Consider the following 26256-nt stretch of genomic DNA (forward strand, 5'->3'; position numbering starts at 1 on the left):
ATTTGATATCCTTTCTAACCATAAATCGTAACTTAAGCCTCCGTGGGTAATTTGCCCGGCTTTCCTGATATAATCCACGGCCTCCGCTCCCAAAATTCGTCTTTGATGATGTCGACATGGTCAACGATAACCTGTGCCTTTCGGCGCAATTTACGAAGCTTGTCCTGTTGTGACCTGGAAATCTTCGCTTCTTGGACATAGTCGTCTTCCTCCTCTGCCAGCATTCCTGACTTTGGCTCTGACTTTGGCTTGATGTCCTCTAATTGGTACTGTAAGCTGTATCAGTGGACCGGTTTCTGATATACAAATGTTGACCAAACTTACTTGACGATAAACTACACTTCCCTTCTTGTATATCTCTTCCTCATTGTTGTAATTAATCCCGAACCTCTTGAAGAGGATTTCATTCTTGTCCGACGATACTGTTCCCTATGGTTGGAGCCAAACATTAGGTCCCCGAAGAGAAGAAAGACAGCATGAACTTCTCACCTTCAACTCTAGTTCTGCATCCGTGTTGCTCATGCCACCCTGCAGGACCATGGTCCAGAAAGTTGTGTTATAAAGGTTATTGATATGGCCTTCGAGTAGGGCTGTGAGCTAAATCTTCATAAATGAGGAGCATGTGGCAAACTCACAATCCACCTGCCTCCAACTCATATAGTCACGCAAGTTCCTCGTAGCGGGATACATGACAGCTCTCCCATCAAAGGAAGGCAAATATGGAGGCTGAAGAGGGCTATCCGGGAAGTATGTCCCCCACAGGTACACATAATGAGCTGTGAATGTGGATACGATAGTTGTTACAAGTTTGCTGTTATCATGTCAGTCTAAACTTAATTGACCGGGAAGGTTGCATAACTTACGCACTCCGCCGCTCGAATAACTGGCAGCTTGGATGGAAGACGAAGCTGATATAAATTAGTATTGTTCTATGTAGAGTGCGGCATGGGCCAGGGGACAGACCTGAACTCGTCGCTGACACCATATGCAATGCACAGATCTGGAAGATCTTTCATTACCTCAACGGCCGCGGCATTCATCAGATCGAGCGCGCGGCGGTCGTTCGGCTTTTTGAAGTTATAACGGCCGGTAAGTCTAAAGGTAGTTTAGTAACGGAGTATATGAGTGCGACCCATGACAAAAAGGAATCAGAATCAAAATCCAGAGGGGGATTTGCAGAGAGAAAAGGGCAAACACAGTCTGTGGTTTAACTCTTTTCTTCTGTCTTATCGGAAGAAATGGGGGGAGAACAGCTACTAACTTGTGGAAACCTCTGCCATCGATGCGAACTACAATCCAGGTATTGGGGAGTAAAACGTCCGGTTGCTCGAAGGCTTTGACGTACTCATACCTGTTATTTAAGATTAGCCATGTTATATTGATGGAAAATAATAAAGGACCCAGGTGAAAGGCATACTTTGAGTTCGCCATTTATCTGGATTTACTATAAAACTGCTTGTACGAATAATCTGAGATGAAGTAGAGAAAACTGAAAAGAAAGGCGACGAATGAAGTTGTGCGGAAGCCATTTTAACCGACGGGTATGAGTGGCACCCAACCCCAGATTTAAGATTACAGTACTAGGTATATATATAAGCATCCTTATACAATAGCTTTCTTTACGACAAGTTTCGCAAAGTCTTTACTTTATTGTGCTAAGATTGGTAACTCAATGTATGTTGACGGAAAGAGATGTAAGAATTTGAACGACTGAAATAAATATAAGAAGAGACAACCGGGCATCATGCATGCGCCATCCAAGAAAGATTAATATCCTATGTTTTATATCTAAAGAAATCATGCAACGACGGTGTGAAGACTGTCAACTGGGGGAACCCCACACTCTCAATAACCAGTAATCCATAAGTGTACTAAGCGAAATAAGTAGTATCATCATGTGTGGACATCCTCTGAATGTTCCTCGCCGCCTGTTTCGCTGGCTTGTTCACTGGGCCGTTCACTTGTTTCACTGGCCGCCTTATCCGTCTTCTTAGACTTGCGACTGAAGAATCCAAGGCTGCTTCTGGTTGACCTGTCCGCGGATGGAGCGCTGGAGACAGTGCTGTCCACGCTCTTTGCGAGCAGTGACTCACCATTACCGTCTTCTTCGATATCACCCTGGGAGGTATCGCCCTTCTTGGAGAACAGGCCTGAGCGGTCTTTCCACGAGCTAAACTTGCCCGAGCTACCCTTCCGCGTGATCTTCCGGATGAACGACTCTTTCGAGCTACTGTTATCCGCAGAAGCCCCGGAATGTATCTGTTCGAGAGACTCATATGAATCCCCAGTAAAGGCAGTCAGTGAACGGGAATAAGATTCCTTCGAGGTACGTGGCTCAGACGGAGATCCATCTTCCATAAGAAACTCAAAAGATGTATCTGCTCCATCGTCTATCACCATTTCCCCATCCTTATCCTTACCCTTCTCCGAACTCCTGCTAAAAACAGTTTTGAAAGTGGGCGCAGTAGGGTTCAGTTTCGGAGTTATGGGACGATGCGAAGATGATGGTCTCGTACCAATGGGTGCCTGCAAGGGTCGACCCTGTCTTTCAAAAGAAGAGTCTTCAAGGAAATCCGGCTCCCCTGTGAGTCCCAAAGGCAAGTGTCCGGAGGAGCCATACGAGGTGGACTGACGGCGTGAATGGGCTCTTGACCAAGTCGATGGTGAAGCCCAGCTGAATCCCAGAGGGCTTCTATGGCCCGGTTTCTCTGCCGACGGCCAGCCGAAATGTTGATTGTCTGTGGATGGATGGGGAAGTTGATTCTCAAAGGAAAACGTCGACGATGGCCTTGGTGACAATGAGCCCCGTCGCACTGTACCGAGAATTGACGAAGGGTCGATCGGATCATGTCTAGGACTGAATTGATTATACCCAGTACTGAGATCAGAATGTTCGCCGGACTTCATCAGACTGCTCCCACTGCCGAATCCAAACCTGCTTGGGGAGAAGATGCTGGTCAAAGCGGCCCGCCGGGACGGCATATGATCGGAAGAACTATCGGTGGTGACACCCGTGGTGTTGCTCCTTGGGAACAATGACATCGGATTGGCCCAGTTTCCTGTATAGCTCAGACGGCGGCGCCTGGCACCGATGGGATCCATTTCATCCAGATTTCGTGGAAAAGACTGACTTTGTCCTGGCTTCAAAGTGCCTAGTAAAGGCGGTTCATCTGCGAGCGTTTTACCGCGAGGACGATGGAAGCCGAACAGACCAGAGAGTCGCCGCGAGGCACTTTTCGGAGCCTCTGCGGCATCCCCTAGGCGTAAGGGCTGAGAGTCAGCCTCCTGGTTCTGATTCTCATGAGGACTAGCAAAGATGCTTCCAGGCCGGCTCTCGGAAGAGTCCGGCGATGGCGGACCTTGTGGGAAACCTTCAAGTTGGCTACTCGACTGCTCAATATCAGACATTTGAGGGCGGGCGATTGGCCGGGGAAGCTCTGGTGACTCCTCATCTCCAAGGAGATCGGACGGAAGCAACGCGTCAGCCCGGGGGCTCATTTGAGGGTTGCTGAACGAGAGTTCGGAAATTGCATCGGCGGCCTGACTTGACAGACCCGGGATGGTCATTCCGTTGTTGATATTGAAGAAAGCGGAGCTGGGCCCAAAGGTAGGCGAGCTCGTGGAAGGGGGGTTGTAACTGATACCACCAGAAAACGAAGGTTCCATAGCCGTAAAATTCATAGGGGACGAAACATTGCTGGTCAGAGAGCTGCGATGACGACGTGGGCGGATGGTTGCTGTGTTGGACAGGTCCAGATCTAGCGCTGGCAGAGAGAAAGGCCCTGTGCTTCCGGGTCCTTGCGTTGTCAGCCACTTCAGACGCTCTTGGGCCTCCTGATATTGTTGTTGAGCCTTTGCACAAGTCAGTATCTGCCTCAAATATTGGCCTTCGTGAGTCACAAACCTGAGCATGAATATTCACTAGGGTAGCATATCGGGCGTGTAGGTTGCTTAGCTTGATTTCCCACTGCCGAGCACGCTCGTTGTCAATTCGATCTAACTCTTTGCCGTCTTCACCATCTGGACCTTGATGCCCCTGTCTCTCTTCTTCAAGTTTCTTGACCCGCCCCCCCTTGTCCTGTATCTCATCGTCGATAACCTTCATTTCCGCTTGCTCTTTTGCGATCTTCTCCCGTACCTCATCCGCACGCTTTTTCCCATCCTCTTCTATACGTGTCTTCTCCTCCCTTGCCTGCGCAGCATCGGCTGTCATTCGTGATATCCGGTCCCGCCATCGCACAATGTCATCCTTGCGCTTCTTGCGCTCGGATTCCTTCTGTTGCAGAAGCCTCTCACGCTTCGCTTTCTCGCTTTGCACCGTACGATTGACGCTTTCCAACTTGTAAACGTGTTTCTTTAGATCGCCGCTAGCTTCATCCTTTTCCTTTACTCGCTTCCTCAAGTCATCACGCTGCTTCTCCAACTCCTTCAAGAGCGCGATGTGCTCTTCTTCTTCATCGGCGGTTTGCTTCTCAACATTCTCGTTTTCCTGCTGCAATGACTTTAACCTATCGGCGAGTTTCTCGAGCGTTTCGTCACGATCCCCATTTGTTGTACTCTTCTGCAAGTCTTCTATGTTGCCATGAGAGGATTCCGGCCCGCTAGCGGCAGGAGATTGCTTTCGACCAGCTGAAGATCGTTTCGTCGGAAGTTGCCCTCCACTGTGCTCGCGAGACATGACGGGAGCCGAGGGAGCTGCGAGACCGGCAGTCGATCGTGGGACGGACGCCCGAATAGTGGGACCCCCAACAGGCGCATTTTGCTGAGCTTGGGACAAAGGAAGAGATTGCGTCCGTACATGGATAATAGCACTGGGCGTCTGGAAGTTGGCTGCACTGACGGAAAGAACGCAGATATGATATATGTTGCCTGGTGCTAGATTTAAGATTTCCACCGCGGTTTCCGCTCGTTTTGATTCGCCCACTAAGAATGACCGTCAGCCCTTACTGAAATTCTGACGGCGCCAAGAGCAGGTGAAAGATAATTATTTACCTTTTGAGCCATTCACCTGAATGATGTGCTTATGGATAGAGTTGTGAAACTCAGGTTGTTTCCAAGCAATGCGAATCTCACGGGGGGAAATCTGCTCTAGTGTAACCTCTGGTGGCGGAGGGATGTCCAATCCGAGTTTTTCCACTAAGACATCATTCGGGGTCTGACAGACTTGCCATGCGCGATACAATAACCTTTGCCCAGTGCCATTAGATGGGGAACGGTGTCGGATATCGAAGCTGAAGGAACGTACCAAATCAAGGCCCAAAGAATGGTGACCGCTAGGAAGAGAGCCATGACGCCTCGTACCCTTACTCGAGGGACCACGCTAGGGTAGGCGTCAAAAGAGAGATGCAGTGGCTCATACATCCCAGCGTCGGATACCCATGGAGACGGGTATGACAGAAGAGGGGAAACAGACAGATTGGCGAGAGAAGCCAGCCTCTTCGAAATCCACTTTTTTTCGGGGCAGTAGTCAAATACGGTCGGCAACTAAAGGTGCATCTCCAACAGAGTATCCGCGGAAGCAGTCATGTGGGGCACAGTCATGTGATCCACTCGGACGTGGAAATCTTAAGTCACCTGCAGACCCTGACTAAGCCGATCATGACAGTAACCCCATCCAGTAATGCCTGCTGGATGCGGGTTAGCGCCACCCTCGTCCGGCTCATGCCGAGGAACTGTAAAGGCAAGAAGCCCGTGACCTTGGCTTGCTCGTTGGGCCGTTGAGGGACTCCCAACAGCCAACATCTAGATCTTTCACAACCTGGCTCCAATTTTTTTACTAATTGACTGACTTGTCCCTCTCTCCGACTGCCACATTGCGTTCGCTTCACTTATGAGGGGTACTGTTTCATATTTGGTTTGCTTTAGCAACTGTCATTCTATACAGCGGTTACATTCGTTCATGCCTCTGGGGCTTTGTCACATGGGCCGTATGTAGGCGGCAATTCCTGCGACCATCCGATTCCTTCTACCATCCCCTCAATCACTGTTTTTGCATTCCTTTTTTTTTTGTTTCCGCGTTTTACTCGATCGTTCACTTTTTCTTCACGGATCGTTGAAATTATCGAGGGGTCTTCCCCATCCAACGTTGCAGGATGCAGTACGTGCGCAGTATCAGCGGCTCCGTCTCCAAGACGTGGAATTCTATCAATCCAGCCACCTTGAGCGGGGCCATTGATGTGATCGTCATAGAACAAGAAGATGGTTCGTTTACTTGCGCGCCATTTGATTAATCCCATTATCGCTAAACGGTCGGATCTAGGCACGCTCGCGTGTTCTCCTTTTCACGTTCGCTTTGGCAAGTTCTCGTTGCTCCGTCCTTATGAAAAGAAGGTATGATACGTCCATCACGGATCAACGGGTCCTCATCTGACGGCGCTTTCTGAAGGTGGAGTTTAAAGTCAATGGGATCAAGCAAAATTACTCTATGAAGCTAGGGGAGGGCGGGGAGGCTTTTTTTGTGTTTGAGACGTCAGATGAAATCCCCGCTTCCTTACAGACCTCGCCATTAGTGTCGCCCACGGGCAGCCCGAGAACGCGTAGCGAAGAAAATCTCCCGGGCTCTCTCCAAGAACCCGACTATCTGGATCTAGATCGATCGTCTTCCAATGGAAATGCCAATGAGCCAAAAAGTCTTCCCATACTGTCAAGAAGCATGCGGGCATCCAGTGATTTAGGTGCGCCAAAGTATGCTACTCCCATGATGGGTTCGAGCTAACGTTTTTTGGGATATAGGAACAATGACACCTTTGTCAGGGTCGCCAGGTGACTCCAGTACGAGTAGGTCTCGTCAGGGCTCGTTTGGGGATGACCCGGAGCCGGGGAAACTGGACCGTGCGGTTTCAGATGACGTTCTGCTGAGCCAAACGCACCCGAGTGTGGCAGACCATGCTTATGGGTCGCACGCAGCAGGGTCGACCGATGGTTCTGATCTGGCCCGTTCTCGAAGCCCTCCCCCCTTGTCTCTGGAAGAGGCTGTTTCGCGTGCAACAGCGCTGTCAAAGAAGCTCTCTGGATCAAATATCCGTTCGCATGTGACCGAGACGGGCGATCTTATGCTTGACATGACTGGCTACAAAAGCAACGAGGAGGATGCCCTCCGTGCTGAGGTCATTGCGCGTAAGATTCTATCCGAGGAGCTGGAAGGGTGTTACGACATTGGTGCCCTTATAGGGGCTGACGAGCACGGAAACCTGTGGATCTATAGCAGTGAGGAAGCAAAGGAAGCCGCTAACCGTCAGGCCGCGTTTAGCTCAATGCGGCCTGGCTCTGCAATGAGTGACAATGCTATTTCCGACCCCGGGTATCATAGTGACGGCGATAAGTCTGTTCGTGACTCGCCCATACAGACCCGTCACCATCGGACCCAATCTGATATTCAGCCGGGTATCCCTACCCCTCCGCAGTCACCGACACCTGGAGAAACAACTCGCAACTACGCGAAGACTTTACGCCTGACAAGCGACCAGCTTAAGGCTTTGAACTTGAAGCCAGGCGCCAATGACATGTCATTCAGCGTCAACAGAGCCACTTGTACGGCGACCATGTATCTGTGGAACGGAAACACACCGATTGTCATATCAGATATTGATGGTACCATTACGAAGTGAGTTACCACGAGGCAGACTGACTATTCTCGCCCATCTTTGGCTAATATACCTGGTAGATCCGACGCTTTGGGCCATGTTTTGAATATGATTGGCCGCGATTGGACACACGCTGGAGTAGCCAAGCTATACACAGATATTGTCAACAACGGCTACAATATTATGTACCTTACTAGCCGATCTGTTGGCCAGGCAGATACTACCCGCGCATACATCTACGGTGTTAACCAGGACGGATACAGACTGCCCAAAGGGCCCGTTATCACGAGCCCGGACCGGATGATTGCAGCCCTCAGGCGAGAAATTTACCTGAGGAAACCAGAAGTGTTTAAGATGGCATGTCTTCGGGACATTCTGAACCTCTTCAATGGAAAAGAGAACCCCTTCTATGCTGGATTCGGCAATCGATTGACCGACGCTTTGAGTTACCGATCTGTCAATATCCCGTCTACCAGGATCTTCACAATCAACTCGAATGCCGAGGTTTCTCTAGATCTTCTCAGTCTGAACAAGTATAAGAGCAGCTATGTTACTATGCAGGAGCTCCTGGACCATTTCTTCCCGCCCGTCAGTCTACTTGTTCAGGCTGGGGGTGAAGAGTACACTGATTTTACTTACTGGCGTGAACCTCCACCAGAGCTAGCCGATTTCTCAAGCTCAGATAGTGAGGATGACGAAGAGGAAGAGGACGAAGATGACGAAGACGAAGACGATTATGATGCGGAGCTGAGTGATGAAGAAGGCAGTGAGGTTGATGAGGATGCCGAGGAAGACCTTGGTAACAGCTATATCTCACAGGCCTCACTGGATCCCGCCGATAGCCAGAGTCACCTAGAAGATGATGAGGCGGACGACGAAGGCGCGGACGACGGGCCCAACGTGACTCCAAAACCAAGTCGCTTTGCGACTACTGGTGCTAGTCCCTCTCCTAAACGCTGAGAATGGCCAGGCCTCCGTACAACAAGTGTAATAACTATACGCGGCTTTCAACGCTCATAGATACCCTTCCCGGCGTTGACTATACTTTTTATATGCCTTTCTGGCAACTGAGATTGGCCCTTGCATTGTGTGGTGTTACTTCTTTCTTACTGCATAGTTGGCGTTTTAACAGGCTGCATGGGTGATTTTCCTGATTCATTTCATATGCTGAGCGTTTCCAGGTTTCATGTGTGATATACAAGCAGCAGGAAAAGCCTGCGGTTTTCCATGGCCGCTGCATGGTTGCTACCGGAGATAGACTCTTAGACTATATATATATATACATAAATACATAATTTTGTCTTGTGTGAATTAAAGTGTCAAATGAATAATAGAGTAGAGAAACTAGAGAAGCTCTGCATTGAGAGAGGGTTTATAAGGAAATCAGTAGGTTAGCACTGACTTACCAGAAGCGGGCTAGCGCCGATCGGGATGATTGACCTTCAATGTTCTTCGCGTCTTCACCACCAGCTCACTCGCTGACCGCAACACCACTTTACCTTCTATTCAGTCTTTTCTCGAGAAGAACATAGAATAATAATACCTTCATAATATCCCACCACAGTACCGACGTATAGTGGCCATGCCGACTTGGCCATAAGTGACGGCGTCCACGATCACTAAATTCCACCGCAGACAGCTAAGCAAGCAACCTTCGCTCACATCCAACCTGGCTCTCATAACCACCTGAAACACACAAGACAATGGCATCCCCAAACCAATCGCAAACCGCCGCCCCATCAACCCAACCCCTCACACCCCCCGCCGAACCCTCCAACACCACCACCAATGCCTCCTCCCAACAACAGCCCGCAACCGGATCCATCACCGCCGCACCAGTCGCACAACCCACACAAGTCCCTTCCACCTCCCTAAAAGACAGCGGCAAGTCCCGTCGCCCCCGAGATGTCCGTCTCATCCACATGCTCCTCTCCTCCCTAGGCGTCACTGCGTACCAGGAACGAGTGCCCCTTCAGCTCCTCGACTTCGCCTACCGCTACACCTCCGGCGTCCTACAGGACGCGGTCCATCTCGCGACGGAGGGCTACGCCGGCGCTGCAGGCGAGCAGGCCGGCTCGTCGAGGGGTCCGCCGGAGGTGAATACCGTCAGCTTGCCGGCGTTGCGGCTTAGTATTGCCTCGCGGCTGCATTATCAGTTTCAGACGGGGTTGCCGAAAGAGTTTCTGATGGATGTTGCGGCGGAGAGGAATCGCGTTGCCCTGCCGGGTGCTACGAGGGGGTATGATCAGGGTCAGGCGAAGCCGGCGGCGAATCAGAGTGTTCTTATGGGGGGGATGAGATTGCCGCCGGAGAGGTTTTGTTTGACGGGTGTTGGGTGGAACATGAAGGATGAGTGGGAGAGTGAAGGGGAGGAAGAGGTAGAGGCGGAGGAGGAGGCGGCGGAGGAGGAGGAGCTGAAGGAGAGTAATCCTGCTGGTGCGGGTGGTGAGGAGGAGGGAGATGGAGGTGAGGATGATGAGGATGGGAAGATGGAGGATATTTTCGGAGAGGATGCGGTTATGGGGGATGGAGATGATGATGGAGACAAACACATGACGGATGTCTAAATCTGTTGTTTCGCCCTCTTCTTGCTCTCTTTCGAAAAAAAGAAAATTATATGGATGGACTGGCGATTGGGAGTTCGGCGCTTGGTGAACTTATATACTGTCTATACTATCAGCCAGCCAACCGATCTGATGGAGGAGATTTGTTTTCATTGAGTCTGTAGGATATCAACAGACTTGATCTACTGTACATAATGATATACGACTTGGCAATCCTAATGCAACAGAGACTGGCAAAAAAAAAAAAAAAAAAAAAAAAAAAAAAAAAAAAAAAAAGAAACATGAAACGCCCAATTCACACCCAAAAACACACATACACATGAACAAGGAATAGTACAAGTCGACATCCCCAAACCACTCACTCACTCGCTCATTCACCCACACTCCCAAGTAAGAAGAACCACGAGAAAAAGACCAAAAAAAAAAGAGAAAATCAGCTTCCCTTCGACTTGGCCTCATCCGCCCTCATCATACGAATAATCTCCTCCCTCCTCTGCTCCACCTTCTTAAGCTCCTCCTCCTTCTCCCTCCGCCGTTCCTCATGCGTCGCAAACCACTCCTCTCTCGCCCGGTCCTCCTCCTCCGGCTTCGCATGCGCAAGCATACACGAATTCATAGTCAGTCGCTGATTCCGACACACCCATGTAGCAGTTATTGTGCGATTGACCGCGCATTGAGCGAATGCTATTTTTTATCCACAATATCATTAGCATCAAGGAAGAGAAGACAAAGTATAACTAGATAGATAGATAGATAGATAGGTAGGTAGGTAGGTAGGTAGTAAATAAAGAAATACCTTTAATTTCCTCCGCGCAATGCGCTCGTACCCGTTTGTGAAAGATCTTCTTGACTTCTTGTTCTTGGGTTGCGGAGAGGGGGAGGGGATTGCGGAGGTTATATTTTGTTGACGGTGTTGATGTGGATGTTGTCGCCATGGTTGTTTATTGCATGTACTTTGCTATGCGAGGTCGTTCTATACCGATTGATCTAATATGCGAAATATACTGGTAGAATAAAACAAGGCCTTGAGGGTGTTGTTCCTCTCGGAGGAACACGCGCGACAGAGAGAGAGAGAGAGAGAGAGAGAGGTGATCTGCGTTCGACAGGTCCCGGGTTGTTAGGAAGTAAGAGTTAATTGTTGGTGTTGGCCAATTTCGAATTGTTTCAATTCGATCCCAGGAGTACAATTACTCCAGATTGTGAAAAATAGGATTCGACAGGATATCGTGGCGCGTGTGAGAGTGAGAGTGAGGGTGGGAGTTGCGTTGGGTTGAGTTGGTTCCACACCAAGCTTAGGTAGAGTTTAAGTGTTCAAGTTCAAGTGAAGTTCTTCTTCTCCGCTTAGGCCGAGTCGGAGAACTTTTTTTAAACTGCAAACCTATTCTTCCCTTTTTTTTCTGGACAGTGTTTCGGAGGTTCTTAACAACAACCCTCCCTCTCTATCTTTCTTCTTTTTTTTTCTTCTGTGGATTTTATACTCTGATTCATATACGGGATTTATCATCGGACGAACCAGAAGCGAAAAAAAAACAAAAAATAATAGTTAATAAAACCCACCACCACCATCACCATCACCCAAAATGTCGTCCATGCGCAATGCCGTCCAAAGACGGAATCACAAGGAGCGAGGTCAGGTCGGAGGCCGTGAAAAATGGGGTATCCTCGAAAAGCACAAGGTACATAGCAGCATCTCCTCCAGTTCGACCTCCTTCAACCCAGAACTAGAAAATAACTAAATGGAAAAAAACAAATATAGGACTACTCTCTCCGAGCAAAAGACTACAACCAGAAGAAAGCTAAGCTCAAGCGTCTGGAAGAAAAAGTCCGCGACCGTAATCCCGATGAATTCGCCTTCGGGATGATGTCTTCGCACACGCAGAAGGCAGGCAAGCACGGGACGGCGGCGCGCGAGTCGGCGGCGGGACTCAGTCACGATGCGATTAAGTTGCTGAAGACGCAGGATGCGGGATACTTGCGGACGACTGGGGAGCGGATTCGGCGGCAGATGAACAAGCTGGAGCAGGAGATTCAGTTGCAGGATGGGATGGTGCAGAGTTTGGTGGGGAAGAGGCCGAAGAACAAGAAGAAGGCTCCGGTGAGGGATGAGGATGAGGATGGGTTTGATTTTGATTTTGATGAGGAGTCCGACGAGGAGGAGGCTGGGCCGAAGAAGATGGTCTTTGTTGATGATAAGCAGGAGCAGACGGATTTGAAGATGAAGCGGGTTCAGGCAGAGGGTAGTGGTGGGGATGAGTCGTTTGAGGATCTCGAGCGGAAAAAGACGGCGAGAGAGCTTGAGGCGGATCGTCTGGCTCTTCAGGAGGCTCGTCGCGCGCGGAAACTCAAGCAGCGTGCTGCTTTGGCGAGGCAGAACAAGCTGGCTGCGCTTCAGAAGCAGTACAACGATATCACCGCTGCGGAGCGCCAGTTGGATTGGCAGCGTGGAAGGATGGACAACACTGTCGGAGGCACGAACAAAAATGGGATCAAGTGGAAGATCCGCGAGAGGAAGAAGTGATTTGATATCATTCTCACCATACGACTGATGATTTCCTTCGACATTCCCTTTTCTTTTCTTCTTGTGTTTGCATTTGGGCTGTTTCTGGGTGTATGGCTTGGGAAAAGTATTCTACATGGGTCGTGTACTTGTATAGAGATTTACTGCAGGATACCATTGCTATTTGATATTCTTCCATCAATTAAAGTTGCTCAATTTTGGGAAACCACAGCTGAGAAGCATTCGTAAAACAGGTCAAATTACCATAACCGTCGAGGTCGTGAAAAGCTGAAAAGAAACACCGCATATCCCAGGCCTGTGAATCTATTGTTGTCCCTTCATGTGGGCCACCCGGATGCTCACAGCCCGCTTGTGTGCATCCAAGCCTTCCACAGCCGCCAACTGCTCAACAGTGCGCGACAGACCCAACAAACCGTCAGCCGTCAGGTTGGAACTGGTGATGTGCTTGAGGAACGATCCCAGGTTCACGCCAGAGTATTGCTTGGCATATCCGTAGGTTGCTGGATCCGAGTTAGCTATTCGTACATGATTGGGAGAGAAATAATCGGAACTTACGCAAAGAGTGGTTCACACCGGCCGAGTAATCGCCAACACTTTCAGGAGTCCACTGGCCAATGAAGACACTTCCGGCGTTCTGCACCTGTTCAACGGCGGCCTCTGCGTTTTCAATTTGCAGGATCAGATGCTCTGGAGCATACTCGTTGCTGAGAGCCATCGCCTCGGCAAGGTCACGCACCACAAAGGTGACCGAGTGCTCCAGAGATCCCTTGACAATGTCCATTCGGGGGAGTGCTCTGGCCTGCTTGTCCACCTCATCTTCGATGGCCTGCAGCTCCTGCTCGTTCAGGTCAATGGCAATCAGAATGACTTGGGAGTCGACACCGTGTTCAGCCTGGCTCAGCAGATCCGAGGCAACAAAGGCTGGGTTGGCCTGCTTGTCTGCAATCACCAGGACTTCACTAGGGCCGGCTGGCATATCAATGCTGACGCCCGCAGAGGTATCGTTGGCGACCAGCATCTTAGCGGCGGTCACGAACTGGTTACCGGGACCCAAGATCTTGTCAACCTTGCTGACGCTCTCCGTACCGTACGCCATGGCAGCAACCGCCTGGGCACCACCGGCAAGCACAATACTCTCCGCTCCGACCTTGTGAGCAACGTAGACAATCTCAGGCGTGACACTGCCGTCGGCACGAGGGGGCGAAGCGAGGACGATCTTCTTGCAGCCAGCAACCATGGCAGGGACACCCAACATCATGGCGGTCGAAGGCAGCACAGCGGTTCCACCGGGAATGTACAGACCAACACGTTCAATGGCTCGTGAAAAGCGGGAGCAAACGACGCCAGGCATCGTCTCGACCTTGAGGCCATCGTTGCTACCCTTCTGCGCACTGTGGAACTTGGCGATGTTGGCAATACTGACATCAATCGCTTCCTTGGTTTCAGGCGACACCTGCATCAACTCTGGTGCGAATGGGGCGTTGATGACGGGAGAGGTGAGGGAAGTAGCCTTCTCGAATTTGTGGGTATACTTGAGAACACCGGCGTCGCCGTTCTCGCGGACATCCTGGATGATCGGACGGACAAGGCCAATGATCGCATCGTTGGATTTCTGCGAAGGACGCTTCAGGTAAGCCTTCACATCCTCCACCGGGGTCGAAGCGGTGATGACACGAGTCATCTCGATGCGGCTGTCCTCCTTGGCCGGGGGCTGGCTCTTCTCCACGGCCGCGGGGGCAGGAGCGGGGGCAGAGGCAGGAGCTGCCAGACCGGCCTTCTCTGCCCAAGGGCCCTTGGCGTCGCCCTTTCTTCTCTTCACCTTCAGGCTCTTGAGGTCCAGGTTCCGCTCGACCTCTTCCAGGCTGACACCAGCTGCGACACAGCGGGTCAGAGCGAAATAGAGGAGATCGGCAGCCTCAAAGGCAATCTCTTCCTTGGTGTTTGCGCGGCATAGCTCGTCGGCTTCTTCCATGATCTTAGCCTGGGTGAGCTTCGGCTCGTTGAAGAGCCTAGCAGTGTAGGAACCTTCGGGGGCATCGGCTTTGCGGGCCTGCAGGGTCTTCTGCAAACGCGAAAGACCGTTGTATGGACCGAAGCAGCTGGCCGTACCAAGGTGACAGAAGCCTCGACCGATCTGGTTGACAACGAACACTAAGCAATCGCTGTCGCAATCGAAGCCAACTCTGATGAGTTCCTGCACATCGCCACTCGACTGACCCTTGTACCACAGGCCCCGTTTACGGCTCTGGTAAACACCGGTACCCGTGCGAAGCGCTTCAGAAATACTTTCGTCGCTGCTCCACACGAGGCCCAAGCAAGTTCCTCTCTCGTCGGTGACCGTGGTGGCGTAGAGGCCGTTACTCTGATCAGCGACTGCGCGAGCTGCGATTAAAGAAGCAGCAGCAATCTTGCCGTCGGCCTGGTTGCGATCAAGGGTCAAGGCTTGCGCAGGCACAATGCTCACCGCACCCTGGATCAAGGTATCCTTCAAGGTCTCCTCGGTGACAGCGCCGGAGTACGTCCGGTAAAGGCTCTGGGCTTCGGGGTTCAGGCCCAATTTGTCAACCAAGGCCTTCACGGCGGACGAATCGGTAGAGAGACCGGCATCCTTACGCTCGGAATCCTCAGCCACCCACTTCTGGAAGGAGTCCACCTGGCTGTCGGAGGAAGTATAGACGACGACCCGTGATGAGGGAACGGACTGTTCTTGGGAGAGAGCGGTCAATTGGTCGAGGGTAATAAAAATCTTCGCGGCACCGGCATTGAGGATATCGACGAGGTCACCGGTGGTGGAAATCGCGGTGGCATCGACGTAGACGTCCAGAAGACGGAAGTTCTGACGCAGGAATCCTTCGGCTTGAGCGACGCTGGAGGCCTTGATCAGAACACGGCCGAAGTAGGCAATCTGTTTGAGTGAGAGGCCATTGGCCGAAGGGTCGAAGGAGACGAGGAATGGAGTCGCCATGGTGGTGACTCAATGAGGGGCGAAGGGAGGGGCAGGAGGGGAGGGAGGTGTTGGGGAACAGGACAGGTCAAGAGAGTTGATTGACTGATTGAGTATAGAACTATGAAGGAATTGAAGAAGAAAGAAGGATTTCAAAAAGCCCCGGTGCCTTGGGGGAAGAAGTAATGGAGAGAGAGAGAGAGAGAGAGAGTATGTCTAGACGATTGCGGGATGAATCATCGCCATGGAAAAAGAAATTCCTTTCGGGCCCCGCAATCGGACAGTTCGGAGGCCATCGGGGGTCGGGGCCTGGAAATTCAGGAACAAAGAATTAGAAATGGGTGTACTGGGTGTATATTCGAGTCAAACAATACTGAATTAAGAGAACTGTATTCGTTTACTCCCTCTACCTTATCAGTGACACCAACAGAAGATCTCCCCGAACTATGTTGTCTCGATGAATCCATAGTTGAACCTCGGAGAGGTGTTTTACCTAAAAAGTTTGGCCTGATTGGCGGGGACCCTTTTTTAGATGGACCCTAAGCCCAACACAACTGCCGAGATTTTATAGTAATAAAGTAATCGTATGTAGTATAGTATAGTATAGTATAGTATAGTAGAGATACTCCAACCCATACAAACAAAGAAAAATTCATAACAAGTCCTCATTGAATCCATTCTTTGTAACATTCTACATCGAGTCTATAAAGTATATCTTACACAACCCAAGGGAATGGGAAAAACCACCCTAACTTTAAAATATCTACCGTAGAACCCTAAATACTCTGAAAGCCTCAAGTCTTCCATTGACATATATAGCCCTAGAAACATAATCTAAAATCATTCTAGAGGATTTTCCACGACTGTACATCACTATCTAGTGGAATACTAGTCATGTTTGAAATTTATCCACTCTCTCTTTCCCTTTCACCTTGCCCTATGTTGAACCCATCCCCAACCATGACCGTCAACTTCTGTCGGTTTCATTCTGCCGCAATATTAGTATGCCACCTGAGCCACTCTAATCCCTCTAAAAGCATTTTTAAATACCTCCAGCCATCTACCAAGGGCAAATGTACTATACGACTCCCCGAAAAGAGCCTAAACCTAGAATACTGATATAGAAGATAGCATCCAGCTGTCCAAGAATGTCGCCACAAACTCCTCCTCATAGAACGACTTGTTCCAGTTGACCGCAAGTTGCATCTGGCCATTTCAAGTCCACACATTAGTAAGTAGGAGGCGATTGATACATTCCACCGCGATCCACCAGTCCTGAACCTCAAGCTTCCTCGCGATGCCCTCGTACTCGGCCGGGAGATAATCGTTGACAACTCCGACCGAGCTCAGCTCAGGATGCGCCGGCGCCTGTAATGGGTCGGGTGAAGCTGCTCCCAGCAACCCTAGGATCTTGCGCACATACTCCGCTAGGAAGGTAAAGATGTTCCGGGGTTCATCGCGGCTCAGATCCCGCTTGTATCCCTGGGCGAACGCCACTGCAAGAGAGGCAAAGTCATGGCTGGCGGCCAGATCCACGCTGAATGGGATGCCTGTGTGGTAGACGGTGACTGCTGCGTCAGGCCCGTTATACGGGGTAGACAGGTACTTGCGAAGATCGATGACATTGAACCGCGTGTACCTGCCGCTGACGCGAGGAGGATCCTCGGCTGCGTGGCAATCGGTACCCCAGGCAGGCCCTTCAGAAGCACCTCCAACTCGGCATCCGCCGCCTCGGACATGGTTGGAGTGGCCTCTGGCGGCACCAAGGCAGCCTCGTCTAAGGATGGTGCTAGACGGGCGGCTTCCGAGCCATCCAGCTGCGTCTGGACCGGGCCGTCGGCCAGAATGCGAAGAAAGGCGGTCTGCAGGTACATCAACCCGATGCCATCGATGCGCCAGTGCGGGGTGCGGAAAAGCAGCTCGCGGGGTCTCGGGAGGTAGTACAGACAGAACAGTGAAGATGGTGGCAGTGTCTGGTACAGGTGTGTAGCGGAACTCTCCTCCACTATCAGGAAAGTATCATACACCCATGCTTCGAGTTCTTCCGGCGATGGCACGGTGTAGGTCAGCCGTGTACCGGTTTCATCTGCTACGGCCGCAATCTGAGGATACTGCCATCACAAGGCTTTCCATGCCTGCCGCACTTCCTTAACAGGGGCTAGATGTTGGAGTTTAAGGGAACACGAGACCAAATGATGTTGCTTCTGCAATGGGGCACCAGCCTCTGCAATGCCCCAATAGAACTTCTCCAGGGAATCGAATGCGCGCTCATAGCGATTTGTCGACACTGGATGCCACGACATCGTAGGTGAGTCGAATGCAGATGTGAAGGACTTAGGTCAGAGCTAGGAAGGAGAGACAAAGAGGGCGTCTCTCAAGGCTGCATGGATTCGATGAAACCTTTAGCCTTGCACCTCACAACTCTGAGGTAGCTGCCATGTAATTCCGTGCTTACTGATCTCGTGCTTGCATGACAACCAATAGGACGCCGTTAGTAAAGTTGGCGGACAATATGTATAGTAGACAGTACCTATATCCTTAACCTATCGGTACCTGTTCCACAGATACGGCGATATGCACCTGATTTGGACAGAGAATTATTCCTCAGTCATATTATTTCTCACCCAAGGGCCTTCCTCGTATGGACGTCAACACCAGAACATTACAACGGAGTATACTTTGTAGGAAGAATAATCCTAAAGTTAGTCTTGGCTAGCATTTGGGCTGGTTGAAGTATAATCCTTAGCCTTTCTTTCGCTTATCTTCTGCTTATATCACCAAAAGGGCCAACCTCTCAAGCGATGCGAGTTGGATCAGATATTCTCAAGCGCCCATCAGCCATTTCGGGGATCTGTTTCTTTTATCTGATTTTCGGCAGAGCCATAATACGAACCGACTCCATATATGAGATACCAGACTCATCAAATATCATCTTGAATTCTGTGCATCCTTTGGTGGGCGCATTGACCTCATCGGGGTTCTTGGAGTGTAGGAAGAATAAGTATGGAGACCTTTCCACACTAGTCAACTAGTCGCGCGACCGTCGAGTGTGTGTGTGTGTGTGTCACGCCCGTCATTCAGATGATAAATTGCTAGATCTTGCTCGAACATGACCAGAGACCATATTGAAGTCCCGTGATACATTGCTTTTCGAAATCTTAGTATATTATTAAATAGCTGATCGTATCATTAGCAACTCACAGGTGTTGAAAAAAAAAAATGTTATACGGAGAAGTTTACCTGAGGATGAAGTTACTTATATACCGAGTGGATCTCATCTCCACAGACACTCGGATATATCCACTAGGGTCATACCATGGACGTACTAGTACATACACAGTAATATATTCATGTCACATATATTCCGCGTCGATGTGACCTGAAAGGAGCCATTTCAATATTGATTGTCGAGTGACCCCGCAGTTTAAGTTCAACCGCAGTCAAATTCTTAGCCTCGTCTGGGCTGCATAAATTATGTGCTGCCTGATTCCTCAGGTACGAGTCACCTGGCGTCGTAACAGCGTGACTCGAACAGATGATACCTCATGAAAAGAACAAAGCTGTCATGATCAATATATAAGTCGATCAACTTATACACAGAGTAGCCTTCGATGAAGTACTACATATACTTAACCATCCCATTATGTTCAGTAGCAATAACTCCTGAGTATCCACATTCTTTCGGCCATAGCTGGAGTCTTTTCCCCTGCATAGCATCCACGCGATCGATCCAATCATGGACCCCGGATCGGCGTGGGGCTGGATCGATATGGCTTAGTTCGCCCGAATAGGCGATGGTGCCTGTAACCGAACATAGTCTGGAACTTTATCCTTGTTGATTTCACGACCAAAAGTAGTAGTTTCGGCAAATGAGGGATGATCGCACCCATGACTTACCCAAAAGGGTCGGCTGATTCTCCATGCCAATCTGTAATTTTAAAAATATGATCATTCGCTTCTCCACGCGACACATGAACTCCCTTGCTCTCCTTTCCTCTTCTCTTTCTCGCAACACACCTCCTTGTCACTCTTTTACATCCGTTTCCATGTCGAAGTGATTCCACTCTTTTGTCAATTCGACCATACCTACAGTATATATCTCTAGTAACATCCGCCTACCTGATTAGGCTGTCATTCCTTTTATTTATACGGAGATAATTCTTAATAACCGACACTCCCTACCTCCAGTTTCATTGCAGATTTACGACCTCCATAATGCATTTTTCATCGCTCTCATTGCCTCTCACGGCTTTGAGCCTTGTCACTCCTTCTCTAGCCTATCCCCAGCTCAAGTTTGAACAGCGCGCTGCACGGGGTAACTCCAGCGAGTCCCGTGCAAATGCCGTGAAGGAAGCTTTCGTACATGCTTGGGATGGTTACATGCAGTATGCTTACCCACATGATGAGCTGCACCCTATCTCGAACGGTGCCGGTGATTCGCGGAATGGCTGGGGTGCGTCCGCCGTGGACGCCCTATCCACAGCCGTCATTATGGGCAATGACACCATCGTCAACCAGATTTTGGATCATGTTGCCGGGATTGACTACTCTAAGACTGATGATCAAGTGAGCCTGTTTGAAACAACGATCCGATACCTGGGTGGTATGCTGTCTGGCTATGACCTGTTGAAGGGACCGGCCTCGAACCTTGTCAAGGACCCTGCAAAAGTTGAGAAACTTTTGACTCAGTCGAAAAACCTAGCGGACGTACTCAAGTTCGCTTTTGACACTCCCAGTGGTATTCCCTACAACAATATCAACATTACTTCGCACGGAAATGATGGTGCAACAACCAATGGGCTGGCCGTGACGGGTACCTTAGTTCTCGAATGGACCCGGCTTTCAGACCTGACTGGTGATACGGAGTATGCTAAACTCAGCCAGAAGGCAGAGGATTATCTGCTCAGCCCTTCACCAAAGAGTGCAGAGCCGTTTGAGGGACTGGTCGGAAGCCATATCAACATCTCAAACGGAGCGTTCGCCGATGGAATGGTGAGCTGGAATGGAGGTGACGACTCGTTCTACGAATACCTTATCAAGATGTACGTGTATGATCCTGAAAGGTTCAGCACTTACGGAGATCGCTGGGTGAAAGCGGCAGAATCCAGCATCGAACATTTGGCGTCTCACCCGTCAACTCGCCCGGACCTGACTTTCCTATCGTCATACAACGATGGCCAATATACTTTGAGCTCCCAGCATCTTACTTGCTTTGACGGCGGCAGTTTCTTGCTTGGTGGAACCGTCCTGGATCGTGACGATTTTATCCAATTTGGCCTGGACCTGGTGAAGGGATGCCACGAGACTTATAACCAAACCCTGACTGGAATTGGACCCGAAAGTTTCGGATGGGATCCCAAGAAAGTACCATCAGACCAGAAGGAGCTGTACGAGCGTGCGGGCTTCTATGTTAGCAGTGGCGCATATATTCTTCGTCCGGAGGTGATCGAGAGTTTCTACTACGCCTGGCGTATTACTGGCCAGGAAATTGTATGTGCCTTCAGAGCCCGTAACCTTTTTGTGAGCTTGCACTAACAGAAAACTAGTACCGTGAGTGGGTGTGGAACGCATTTGTCAATATTAACAAGTACTGCCGCACCAGCTCAGGGTTTGCGGGTCTGACCAACGTCAACGCTGCCAACGGTGGAGGCCGGTACGATAACCAGGAGAGCTTCCTCTTCGCCGAGGTGTTGAAATACGTGTACCTGACCTTTGCTCCTGGTAAGTCTTAATCATGGACAGAGTAAAAAAAGACACTAATCTAACGGAAACAGAGAACGAATGGCAAGTCCAGCGCGGCAATGGCAACAAGTTTGTCTACAACACGGAGGCTCATCCTGTTAGGGTGGCGGCGTAGTTGTACATAGCAGTCTACAATCCGGTATTGATATAAATAATCATTGAGCTTTATGTCTTATATCCTTTACAATATGTCCAATACATAATTTCGTACTCCGTGCCAATTAATCTCCATTACATTGTCCCCCTTTCAACGTGCCTAGATGCTACACCGTCGATGGATAGGCTACAAGATCTTAGGCAAGGAATGCATCACTGATTCAACAATCACTGCCCAGCGACTCCCCCCTAAAATAGCAGAGGAAGATAATTCCTAAGGGAGTGGCTCAGACTTAACCGCGAATATCATAGGTACTCTTAGGTTCCATAGGCAAAAAAAAAAAATTAATAATATAAGTACATGTACTTAGAATGAGTCCTTTTTTAGTCTATGTAACAAATATCTTTATTTCTATTGATCGACTTAGGGCTCATTGTACTAATGTATGTATCGTTATCTCCTTTAGACACCCAAGGCAAACAGAATATATCATACTACTCCTGGAAACACCCACTCTTTCTTTCAAACAATTCCAACCATACAATAAAATAAAAGACAATAAATACAACAAAACAATTCCCTCAAACCCACTCCAACAATCAACCAGAACCCGAAAACCAGATCACACCCGGATTAACAGAGTGGTTCTGATCGGCCAGCTAAGGCGCCCCACATTATCCGTCGCGGATTTGCGCAGATTTGAGCACCTTTGGGACGTCCAACGGCTACACCTTGGGGACTGTCCAAGGGGTTTCATTCAGTATTTAAATAGAGCAAAGACAAATGTAGGGGTAGAATTGAAAAGAAAACTCACCATATTATCCTCATTCCCCCTTAATCATAAGAAAATATATAAAACGTGTCTTCACCCTATATTTATTGCAATCTACTATACAAACCACCTCTGTCAATCCATCCATCCATACAATACAGACAAATACAAATAACCCTAAAAAAACCCATACTCATATAACCATGTGCGGAATCGCTCGACCCAGCACCGGCCACCGCATCGCCGTGATGTTCCCCGCCGTCAACACAAAATCCATGAGTCCGTATTCCTTATTCTTCCGGGAAATGGACGCCGGGACGAAAGCTGTCTTTCGTATTGAAGACGCAAACACCTTTGATGTTTTCAGGGGGTGTAGGGGGATTGATTTACGGATTGAGTATGTTCTTACTTTTCTCCCTCTCTTGTTACTGTCCCTTTTTTTTTTGGTTTGGTCTTGGGTTACTTGGATCAGATCTTGAGGAGGGTAGAAGTGATGCTAGGCTGGATTTATTCGATAAGAGATAATTTGCTGATATTAAGCCTGGCTGTTAGACGATATGGAGATCTCACATCTGCTCGTATGAGTCCACCACTTCATCAGTTCCGGTTACAGCCTTGTGGGAAGGGAAAGGCTGAGATGGAGTTTGAATTGCCGGAGAGATTGGATTTGGGGGTTTCGGAGACGGGGATCGTTGGACGGCAGGTTACGGTCATGGTGGAGGGACAGTCGTCTGTGGGGATTGGGATGGGTATTGTGGGGTATGATTGATTGAGGTCTTTCTTGGTTTTATGGTGTTGGTGGTATTTGGGTCTATGGTGCTATGGGACTGGTTTATTAATATTTTCTTTGGGAAGGGAATTGGGATCTTATGATTACATTCATGTTCATGTTCATGTTCATATTCATGTTATTCAAATTGCTAAGCAGACAGACCTCGACAGACTGACACTGATCTACAACTTCAGAAGTGCAGAGCCCTCCACGCCATTCTTGAATCTGTCCTCCGCGGTGCGCCAGTTAAGGACCTTCCAGATACCCTCTACATAAGAGGCCTTGTTGTTGAAGTACTAAAGCAAAGTCAGTTGAAACGTCCACCAGATAAAGGAAACACGAAAGAAACGCAAGAACGGAAGAAAAAGCCAACCTGCAAATAATAAGCATGTTCCCACATATCAACCCCAAAAACTGGGACTTTATCCGTCACAGGATCCTGATCTTTCGTCGAAACAATCTCCAACTTCCCGCCTGGCCCGTTAGCCACCAACCAACCCCATCCACTCCCCTGCAGACCGAGAAGCACGGCGCCAAACGCCTCCTTGAACTTCTGCACAGAGCCATACTGGGCCTCGATGGCAGCCTTCAGGACGGGAGCGGCCTCGTCGATGTTCGTCTCCGAGGAGCCGTAAGGAGCCAGGTTCTTCCAGAAAAGGGAGTGGTTGATGTGGCCGCCACCGTTGAACTTGATCTTTTGCTGGAGGTTGATGAGCTGGGGGATGTTGTTTGCTGCGAGGGCGGAGGATTGGGTGGAGAGTGAGGCGTTGAGGTTGGTGATGTAGGTTTGGTGGTGTTTTTGGTGGTGAATTTCCATGATCTGTTTGCAGATGACGGGTTCCAGGGCCTAGGGGGCTTGGTTAGTTGGGCTCTTTCTTTCTTGGATTGGAGGGACAGGGTGGGTTACATCGTAGGCGTAGGGAAGGGGTGGGAGGGAGAATGTGGTGGCCATTTTGGGTGGTTTGGTTGGTCTGGTTTGGTATTCTAGTTTGAGGTTTTTTGAGAGTATAAGTGTGGTGGGAAAGATGAGACTGTGAGAACGAGGAAGAAAGAGGGGAGAAGAGGGGTTGTAAGGGAATTCAGGTCAATGATCATGACGAGAGAGAATATAAGCCTGGAATGGATGCTGAGGACCCCCAAGGTACCTTCATCTGGCCAATCAAATGGGCGGGATGTGACTATGAGGGAGTTTGAGGGGATTCGGGGGACCTTTGGCGCACGATTGAGCACATTCTTCCTTTCGTCTATGTGATTCGTAGGTGGATGTGGAGTACAAATAGGACCAGGTTGACTACGATATGCGTAGATATTTATGTCTATCATGAGTTGAGTCGTGTTTATCAGGTGCTGTACAGCATATCGGTCTCCAAGCACCAGCAAAGTACTATCGCCCCACCAGAAACATACTATGTACAATACCCGGACAATTAATTGATACCATTGTTCTTCAAGTTGCGGGGAGCATGGGGTATAAATATTTCCGACTTCCCACGAGTCACGGGCTAAGATGTCATGACAAGTGAGCCTCCAGATTTGGGAAGGTAGAACCATATTGTGATCTGGGTAACTTCCTTCATCTACACGTCGGAGCTCGCAACAACTAGGTATATGGGAGGTAGACCTGTAGCCTGGGGAATACTGAATGAAACGAACATGTATAAGGGCAACAATCATTCAGAATTGCATCTATCTAAGGCAGGGGACGTGAACTGTTACGGAAACTAAGGGACTGGAGAAGCTATGGTCTAAGAGTTTATGTGAGTTCAAATTAACAAGATATAAGAACCTTTCGTCAATATCCTGACAAATGACTTCAACTCCATATAACGACCCCAGCTCTAGAAACTGAGAGATCCATACTCCACAATCATGTCATTAAAATAACCCCAACTCTACTCAGAGTTAGGGCTAATTCAACATAGACAAAACATAATTAGTTATGCTCGACCTGATTAATAATCGACCGAGATCATAAAAGACGTTTTTGCGGGGGAATCCCAACGGCTGGCCCGAACGACCTCGGTATCTTGAACTGTACCCCAATCCACCTCCACCATGACCTCAAGCCAAATCCCTCTCAATTCCTCCTCAATTCTATACCATCACATCCATAACCCCTAAGACTATCCTAAAATATCATCCAACCACCAAAATGTCCGTCGCCGACCAAGTACAGCTCGATAACTTCGGCTCCATCTTCTCCCTTGAGGGCAAAGTCGCCGTCGTAACCGGCGGCTCCAGGGGTCTAGGTCTCCACGCTGCCAGCGGGTCCGTATCCCCATTATCTTCTCTACCCGCTAGACACATACACAGTACATGTATCACTAACAAAAAGTATGAGAAAAGATTGCTCCAAGCTGGCTGTTCAAAAGTCTACATTACCTCTCGTAAAGCCCAGGCCTGCGATGAAGCCGTTGCGGCCCTCAATGCCCTCCCTAACAAGAGACCCGGTGCGCAGGCCATCTCAGTGGCGGCCGATAACTCGAAGATGTCTGAACTGGACAGACTAGTTGAGGAAGTGAAGAAGACTACGGACCATGTGGATATTCTCTTTGCGAATGCGGGAGCTACCTGGGGTGAGAAGTTCGATACGCACCCTGAGAAGATGTTCTCGAAGGTTATGGATTTGAATGTGAAGAGTGTGTTTTATTTGATTCAGAAGTGAGTTTTCTTTTCTTTTCTCTTCTTATTTTTGTGTTACCTTTTGGTTTGGAGAGTGACTATCGGAGATTGCTAATGACTGGTGAATAGGTTTGCTCCTCTGCTTACTGTCAAGGCTACGCGTGAGGAACCCTCAAGAGTCATTGTCACTGGCTCTGTCGCTGGTCTGGGGGTCGGCAGTCTTGGGGAAAATGCTACTTTCAGTTACTCTGCTTCTAAGGCGGCTGTCATTCACTTGACCAAGAACTTGGCGGTCGAATTGGGTCCCAGGCATATCCTGTGCAATGCTATTGCTCCTGGCTTCTTCCCATCGAAGATGGCCGATGGCCTGATTAGTCTGCAGGGTGGGTTGAAGGCGCTCGAGGACTACTCTCCCAACAAGAGACTGGGTCGTGCGGAGGATATTGCGGGCCTGGTGGTGTTCCTCGGAAGTCGGGCATCTAGCCATCTGAATGGAGCGGTTATTACGACCGATGGTGGAAGTCACTTGAAGGGAAAGCTTTGAGTTTCATCTAGATCAACCTGTAGCGGGGTTATGCTCTATCGCTATACTTTCGTGATTGTATATAGTGCTATATTTGATGTCTTCTTATATATCGAAGT

The 26256-nt window shown here is 49.5% G+C and overlaps 11 protein-coding genes across 11 annotated transcripts; 5 read left to right on the plus strand and 6 right to left on the minus strand.

The window, feature by feature from the left end:
* Nucleotides 1–31: 31 nt before the first annotated feature.
* On the minus strand, nt 32–1431 carry BDV38DRAFT_292486 (tRNA guanylyltransferase; the record flags this gene model as incomplete). Its single annotated transcript, XM_032062019.1, has 8 exons — nt 32–269; nt 325–429; nt 490–578; nt 636–811; nt 864–908; nt 964–1095; nt 1262–1351; nt 1418–1431. The coding sequence occupies 8 exons, from the start codon at nt 1429–1431 to the stop codon at nt 33–35; spliced, it is 888 nt and encodes a 295-aa protein (XP_031914188.1).
* A 198-nt stretch (nt 1432–1629) lies between these two features.
* BDV38DRAFT_245540 (Fibronectin type III domain protein) lies at nt 1630–5505 on the minus strand. The gene is made up of 4 exons (XM_032054444.1): nt 5246–5505; nt 4993–5186; nt 3905–4923; nt 1630–3852 (listed from the first exon to the last, which is right to left on the minus strand). The coding sequence occupies exons 1-4, from the start codon at nt 5359–5361 to the stop codon at nt 1894–1896; spliced, it is 3288 nt and encodes a 1095-aa protein (XP_031914189.1). The 5' UTR covers nt 5362–5505; the 3' UTR covers nt 1630–1893.
* Nucleotides 5506–5749: 244 nt separating this feature from the next.
* Nucleotides 5750–8894, plus strand: BDV38DRAFT_245546 (putative lipin Smp2). Its single transcript, XM_032054445.1, has 4 exons — nt 5750–6201; nt 6260–6674; nt 6733–7603; nt 7664–8894. The coding sequence occupies exons 2-4, from the start codon at nt 6425–6427 to the stop codon at nt 8541–8543; spliced, it is 2001 nt and encodes a 666-aa protein (XP_031914190.1). The 5' UTR covers nt 5750–6201; nt 6260–6424; the 3' UTR covers nt 8544–8894.
* Nucleotides 8895–9286: 392 nt separating this feature from the next.
* On the plus strand, nt 9287–10150 carry BDV38DRAFT_282428 (putative transcription initiation factor TFIID, 31kD subunit; the record flags this gene model as incomplete). The annotated part of the gene is made up of 1 exon (XM_032059778.1): nt 9287–10150. The coding sequence occupies one exon, from the start codon at nt 9287–9289 to the stop codon at nt 10148–10150; it is 864 nt and encodes a 287-aa protein (XP_031914191.1).
* Nucleotides 10151–10580: 430 nt separating this feature from the next.
* BDV38DRAFT_282429 (uncharacterized protein) lies at nt 10581–11082 on the minus strand (the record flags this gene model as incomplete). Its single annotated transcript, XM_032059779.1, has 2 exons — nt 10581–10831; nt 10944–11082. 2 exons carry the CDS (start codon nt 11080–11082, stop codon nt 10581–10583), a joined length of 390 nt encoding a protein of 129 aa, XP_031914192.1.
* A 323-nt stretch (nt 11083–11405) lies between these two features.
* On the plus strand, nt 11406–12672 carry BDV38DRAFT_79232 (rRNA-processing protein UTP11). Its single transcript, XM_032063947.1, has 2 exons — nt 11406–11823; nt 11904–12672. Exons 1-2 carry the CDS (start codon nt 11728–11730, stop codon nt 12663–12665), a joined length of 858 nt encoding a protein of 285 aa, XP_031914193.1. The 5' UTR covers nt 11406–11727; the 3' UTR covers nt 12666–12672.
* Nucleotides 12673–12836: 164 nt separating this feature from the next.
* Nucleotides 12837–15831, minus strand: BDV38DRAFT_245551 (histidine biosynthesis protein HIS4). The gene is made up of 2 exons (XM_032054446.1): nt 13221–15831; nt 12837–13165 (listed from the first exon to the last, which is right to left on the minus strand). Exons 1-2 carry the CDS (start codon nt 15628–15630, stop codon nt 12969–12971), a joined length of 2607 nt encoding a protein of 868 aa, XP_031914194.1. The 5' UTR covers nt 15631–15831; the 3' UTR covers nt 12837–12968.
* An 885-nt stretch (nt 15832–16716) lies between these two features.
* Nucleotides 16717–17912, minus strand: BDV38DRAFT_282432 (uncharacterized protein; the record flags this gene model as incomplete). The annotated part of the gene is made up of 4 exons (XM_032059780.1): nt 16717–16815; nt 16891–17177; nt 17249–17720; nt 17799–17912. The coding sequence occupies 4 exons, from the start codon at nt 17910–17912 to the stop codon at nt 16717–16719; spliced, it is 972 nt and encodes a 323-aa protein (XP_031914195.1).
* Nucleotides 17913–19520: 1608 nt separating this feature from the next.
* On the plus strand, nt 19521–21625 carry BDV38DRAFT_245555 (glycoside hydrolase family 47 protein). Its single transcript, XM_032054447.1, has 3 exons — nt 19521–21099; nt 21156–21330; nt 21384–21625. The coding sequence occupies exons 1-3, from the start codon at nt 19825–19827 to the stop codon at nt 21464–21466; spliced, it is 1533 nt and encodes a 510-aa protein (XP_031914196.1). The 5' UTR covers nt 19521–19824; the 3' UTR covers nt 21467–21625.
* A 1358-nt stretch (nt 21626–22983) lies between these two features.
* Nucleotides 22984–23944, minus strand: BDV38DRAFT_292488 (superoxide dismutase; the record flags this gene model as incomplete). Its single annotated transcript, XM_032062020.1, has 3 exons — nt 22984–23288; nt 23366–23839; nt 23900–23944. 3 exons carry the CDS (start codon nt 23942–23944, stop codon nt 23175–23177), a joined length of 633 nt encoding a protein of 210 aa, XP_031914197.1. The 3' UTR covers nt 22984–23174.
* Nucleotides 23945–25036: 1092 nt separating this feature from the next.
* BDV38DRAFT_245556 (oxidoreductase, short-chain dehydrogenase/reductase family) lies at nt 25037–26220 on the plus strand. Its single transcript, XM_032054448.1, has 3 exons — nt 25037–25260; nt 25339–25653; nt 25744–26220. The coding sequence occupies exons 1-3, from the start codon at nt 25145–25147 to the stop codon at nt 26156–26158; spliced, it is 846 nt and encodes a 281-aa protein (XP_031914198.1). The 5' UTR covers nt 25037–25144; the 3' UTR covers nt 26159–26220.
* The last annotated feature ends 36 nt before the right edge of the window (nt 26221–26256 follow it).

Source organism: Aspergillus pseudotamarii (genome assembly GCF_009193445.1).
Source record: "Aspergillus pseudotamarii strain CBS 117625 unplaced genomic scaffold BDV38scaffold_23, whole genome shotgun sequence".
Taxonomy (NCBI): domain Eukaryota; kingdom Fungi; phylum Ascomycota; class Eurotiomycetes; order Eurotiales; family Aspergillaceae; genus Aspergillus; species Aspergillus pseudotamarii.

Excerpts from the sequence above, each read along its gene's own strand:
- BDV38DRAFT_245540 (XM_032054444.1), bottom strand. The coding sequence starts at position 5,361 with ATGTATGAGCCACTGCATCTCTCTTTTGACGCCTACCCTAGCGTGGTC. Across the intron at positions 5,187-5,245 it reads ATTCTTTGGGCCTTGATTTG|GTTATTGTATCGCGCATGGC; the intron begins GTACGTTCCTTC and ends CACTGGGCAAAG. Across the intron at positions 4,924-4,992 it reads TCAGGTGAATGGCTCAAAAG|TGGGCGAATCAAAACGAGCG; the intron begins GTAAATAATTAT and ends GGTCATTCTTAG.
- BDV38DRAFT_245546 (XM_032054445.1), top strand. The coding sequence starts at position 6,425 with ATGAAGCTAGGGGAGGGCGGGGAGGCTTTTTTTGTGTTTGAGACGTCA. Across the intron at positions 6,675-6,732 it reads GCGGGCATCCAGTGATTTAG|GAACAATGACACCTTTGTCA; the intron begins GTGCGCCAAAGT and ends TTTGGGATATAG. Across the intron at positions 7,604-7,663 it reads ATTGATGGTACCATTACGAA|ATCCGACGCTTTGGGCCATG; the intron begins GTGAGTTACCAC and ends TATACCTGGTAG.
- BDV38DRAFT_79232 (XM_032063947.1), top strand. The coding sequence starts at position 11,728 with ATGTCGTCCATGCGCAATGCCGTCCAAAGACGGAATCACAAGGAGCGA. Across the intron at positions 11,824-11,903 it reads GTATCCTCGAAAAGCACAAG|GACTACTCTCTCCGAGCAAA; the intron begins GTACATAGCAGC and ends AAACAAATATAG.
- BDV38DRAFT_245551 (XM_032054446.1), bottom strand. The coding sequence starts at position 15,630 with ATGGCGACTCCATTCCTCGTCTCCTTCGACCCTTCGGCCAATGGCCTC. Across the intron at positions 13,166-13,220 it reads CGGTGTGAACCACTCTTTGC|CAACCTACGGATATGCCAAG; the intron begins GTAAGTTCCGAT and ends ACTCGGATCCAG.
- BDV38DRAFT_245555 (XM_032054447.1), top strand. The coding sequence starts at position 19,825 with ATGCATTTTTCATCGCTCTCATTGCCTCTCACGGCTTTGAGCCTTGTC. Across the intron at positions 21,100-21,155 it reads GTATTACTGGCCAGGAAATT|TACCGTGAGTGGGTGTGGAA; the intron begins GTATGTGCCTTC and ends ACAGAAAACTAG. Across the intron at positions 21,331-21,383 it reads GTACCTGACCTTTGCTCCTG|AGAACGAATGGCAAGTCCAG; the intron begins GTAAGTCTTAAT and ends TAACGGAAACAG.
- BDV38DRAFT_245556 (XM_032054448.1), top strand. The coding sequence starts at position 25,145 with ATGTCCGTCGCCGACCAAGTACAGCTCGATAACTTCGGCTCCATCTTC. Across the intron at positions 25,261-25,338 it reads GGTCTCCACGCTGCCAGCGG|ATTGCTCCAAGCTGGCTGTT; the intron begins GTCCGTATCCCC and ends GTATGAGAAAAG. Across the intron at positions 25,654-25,743 it reads GTGTTTTATTTGATTCAGAA|GTTTGCTCCTCTGCTTACTG; the intron begins GTGAGTTTTCTT and ends ACTGGTGAATAG.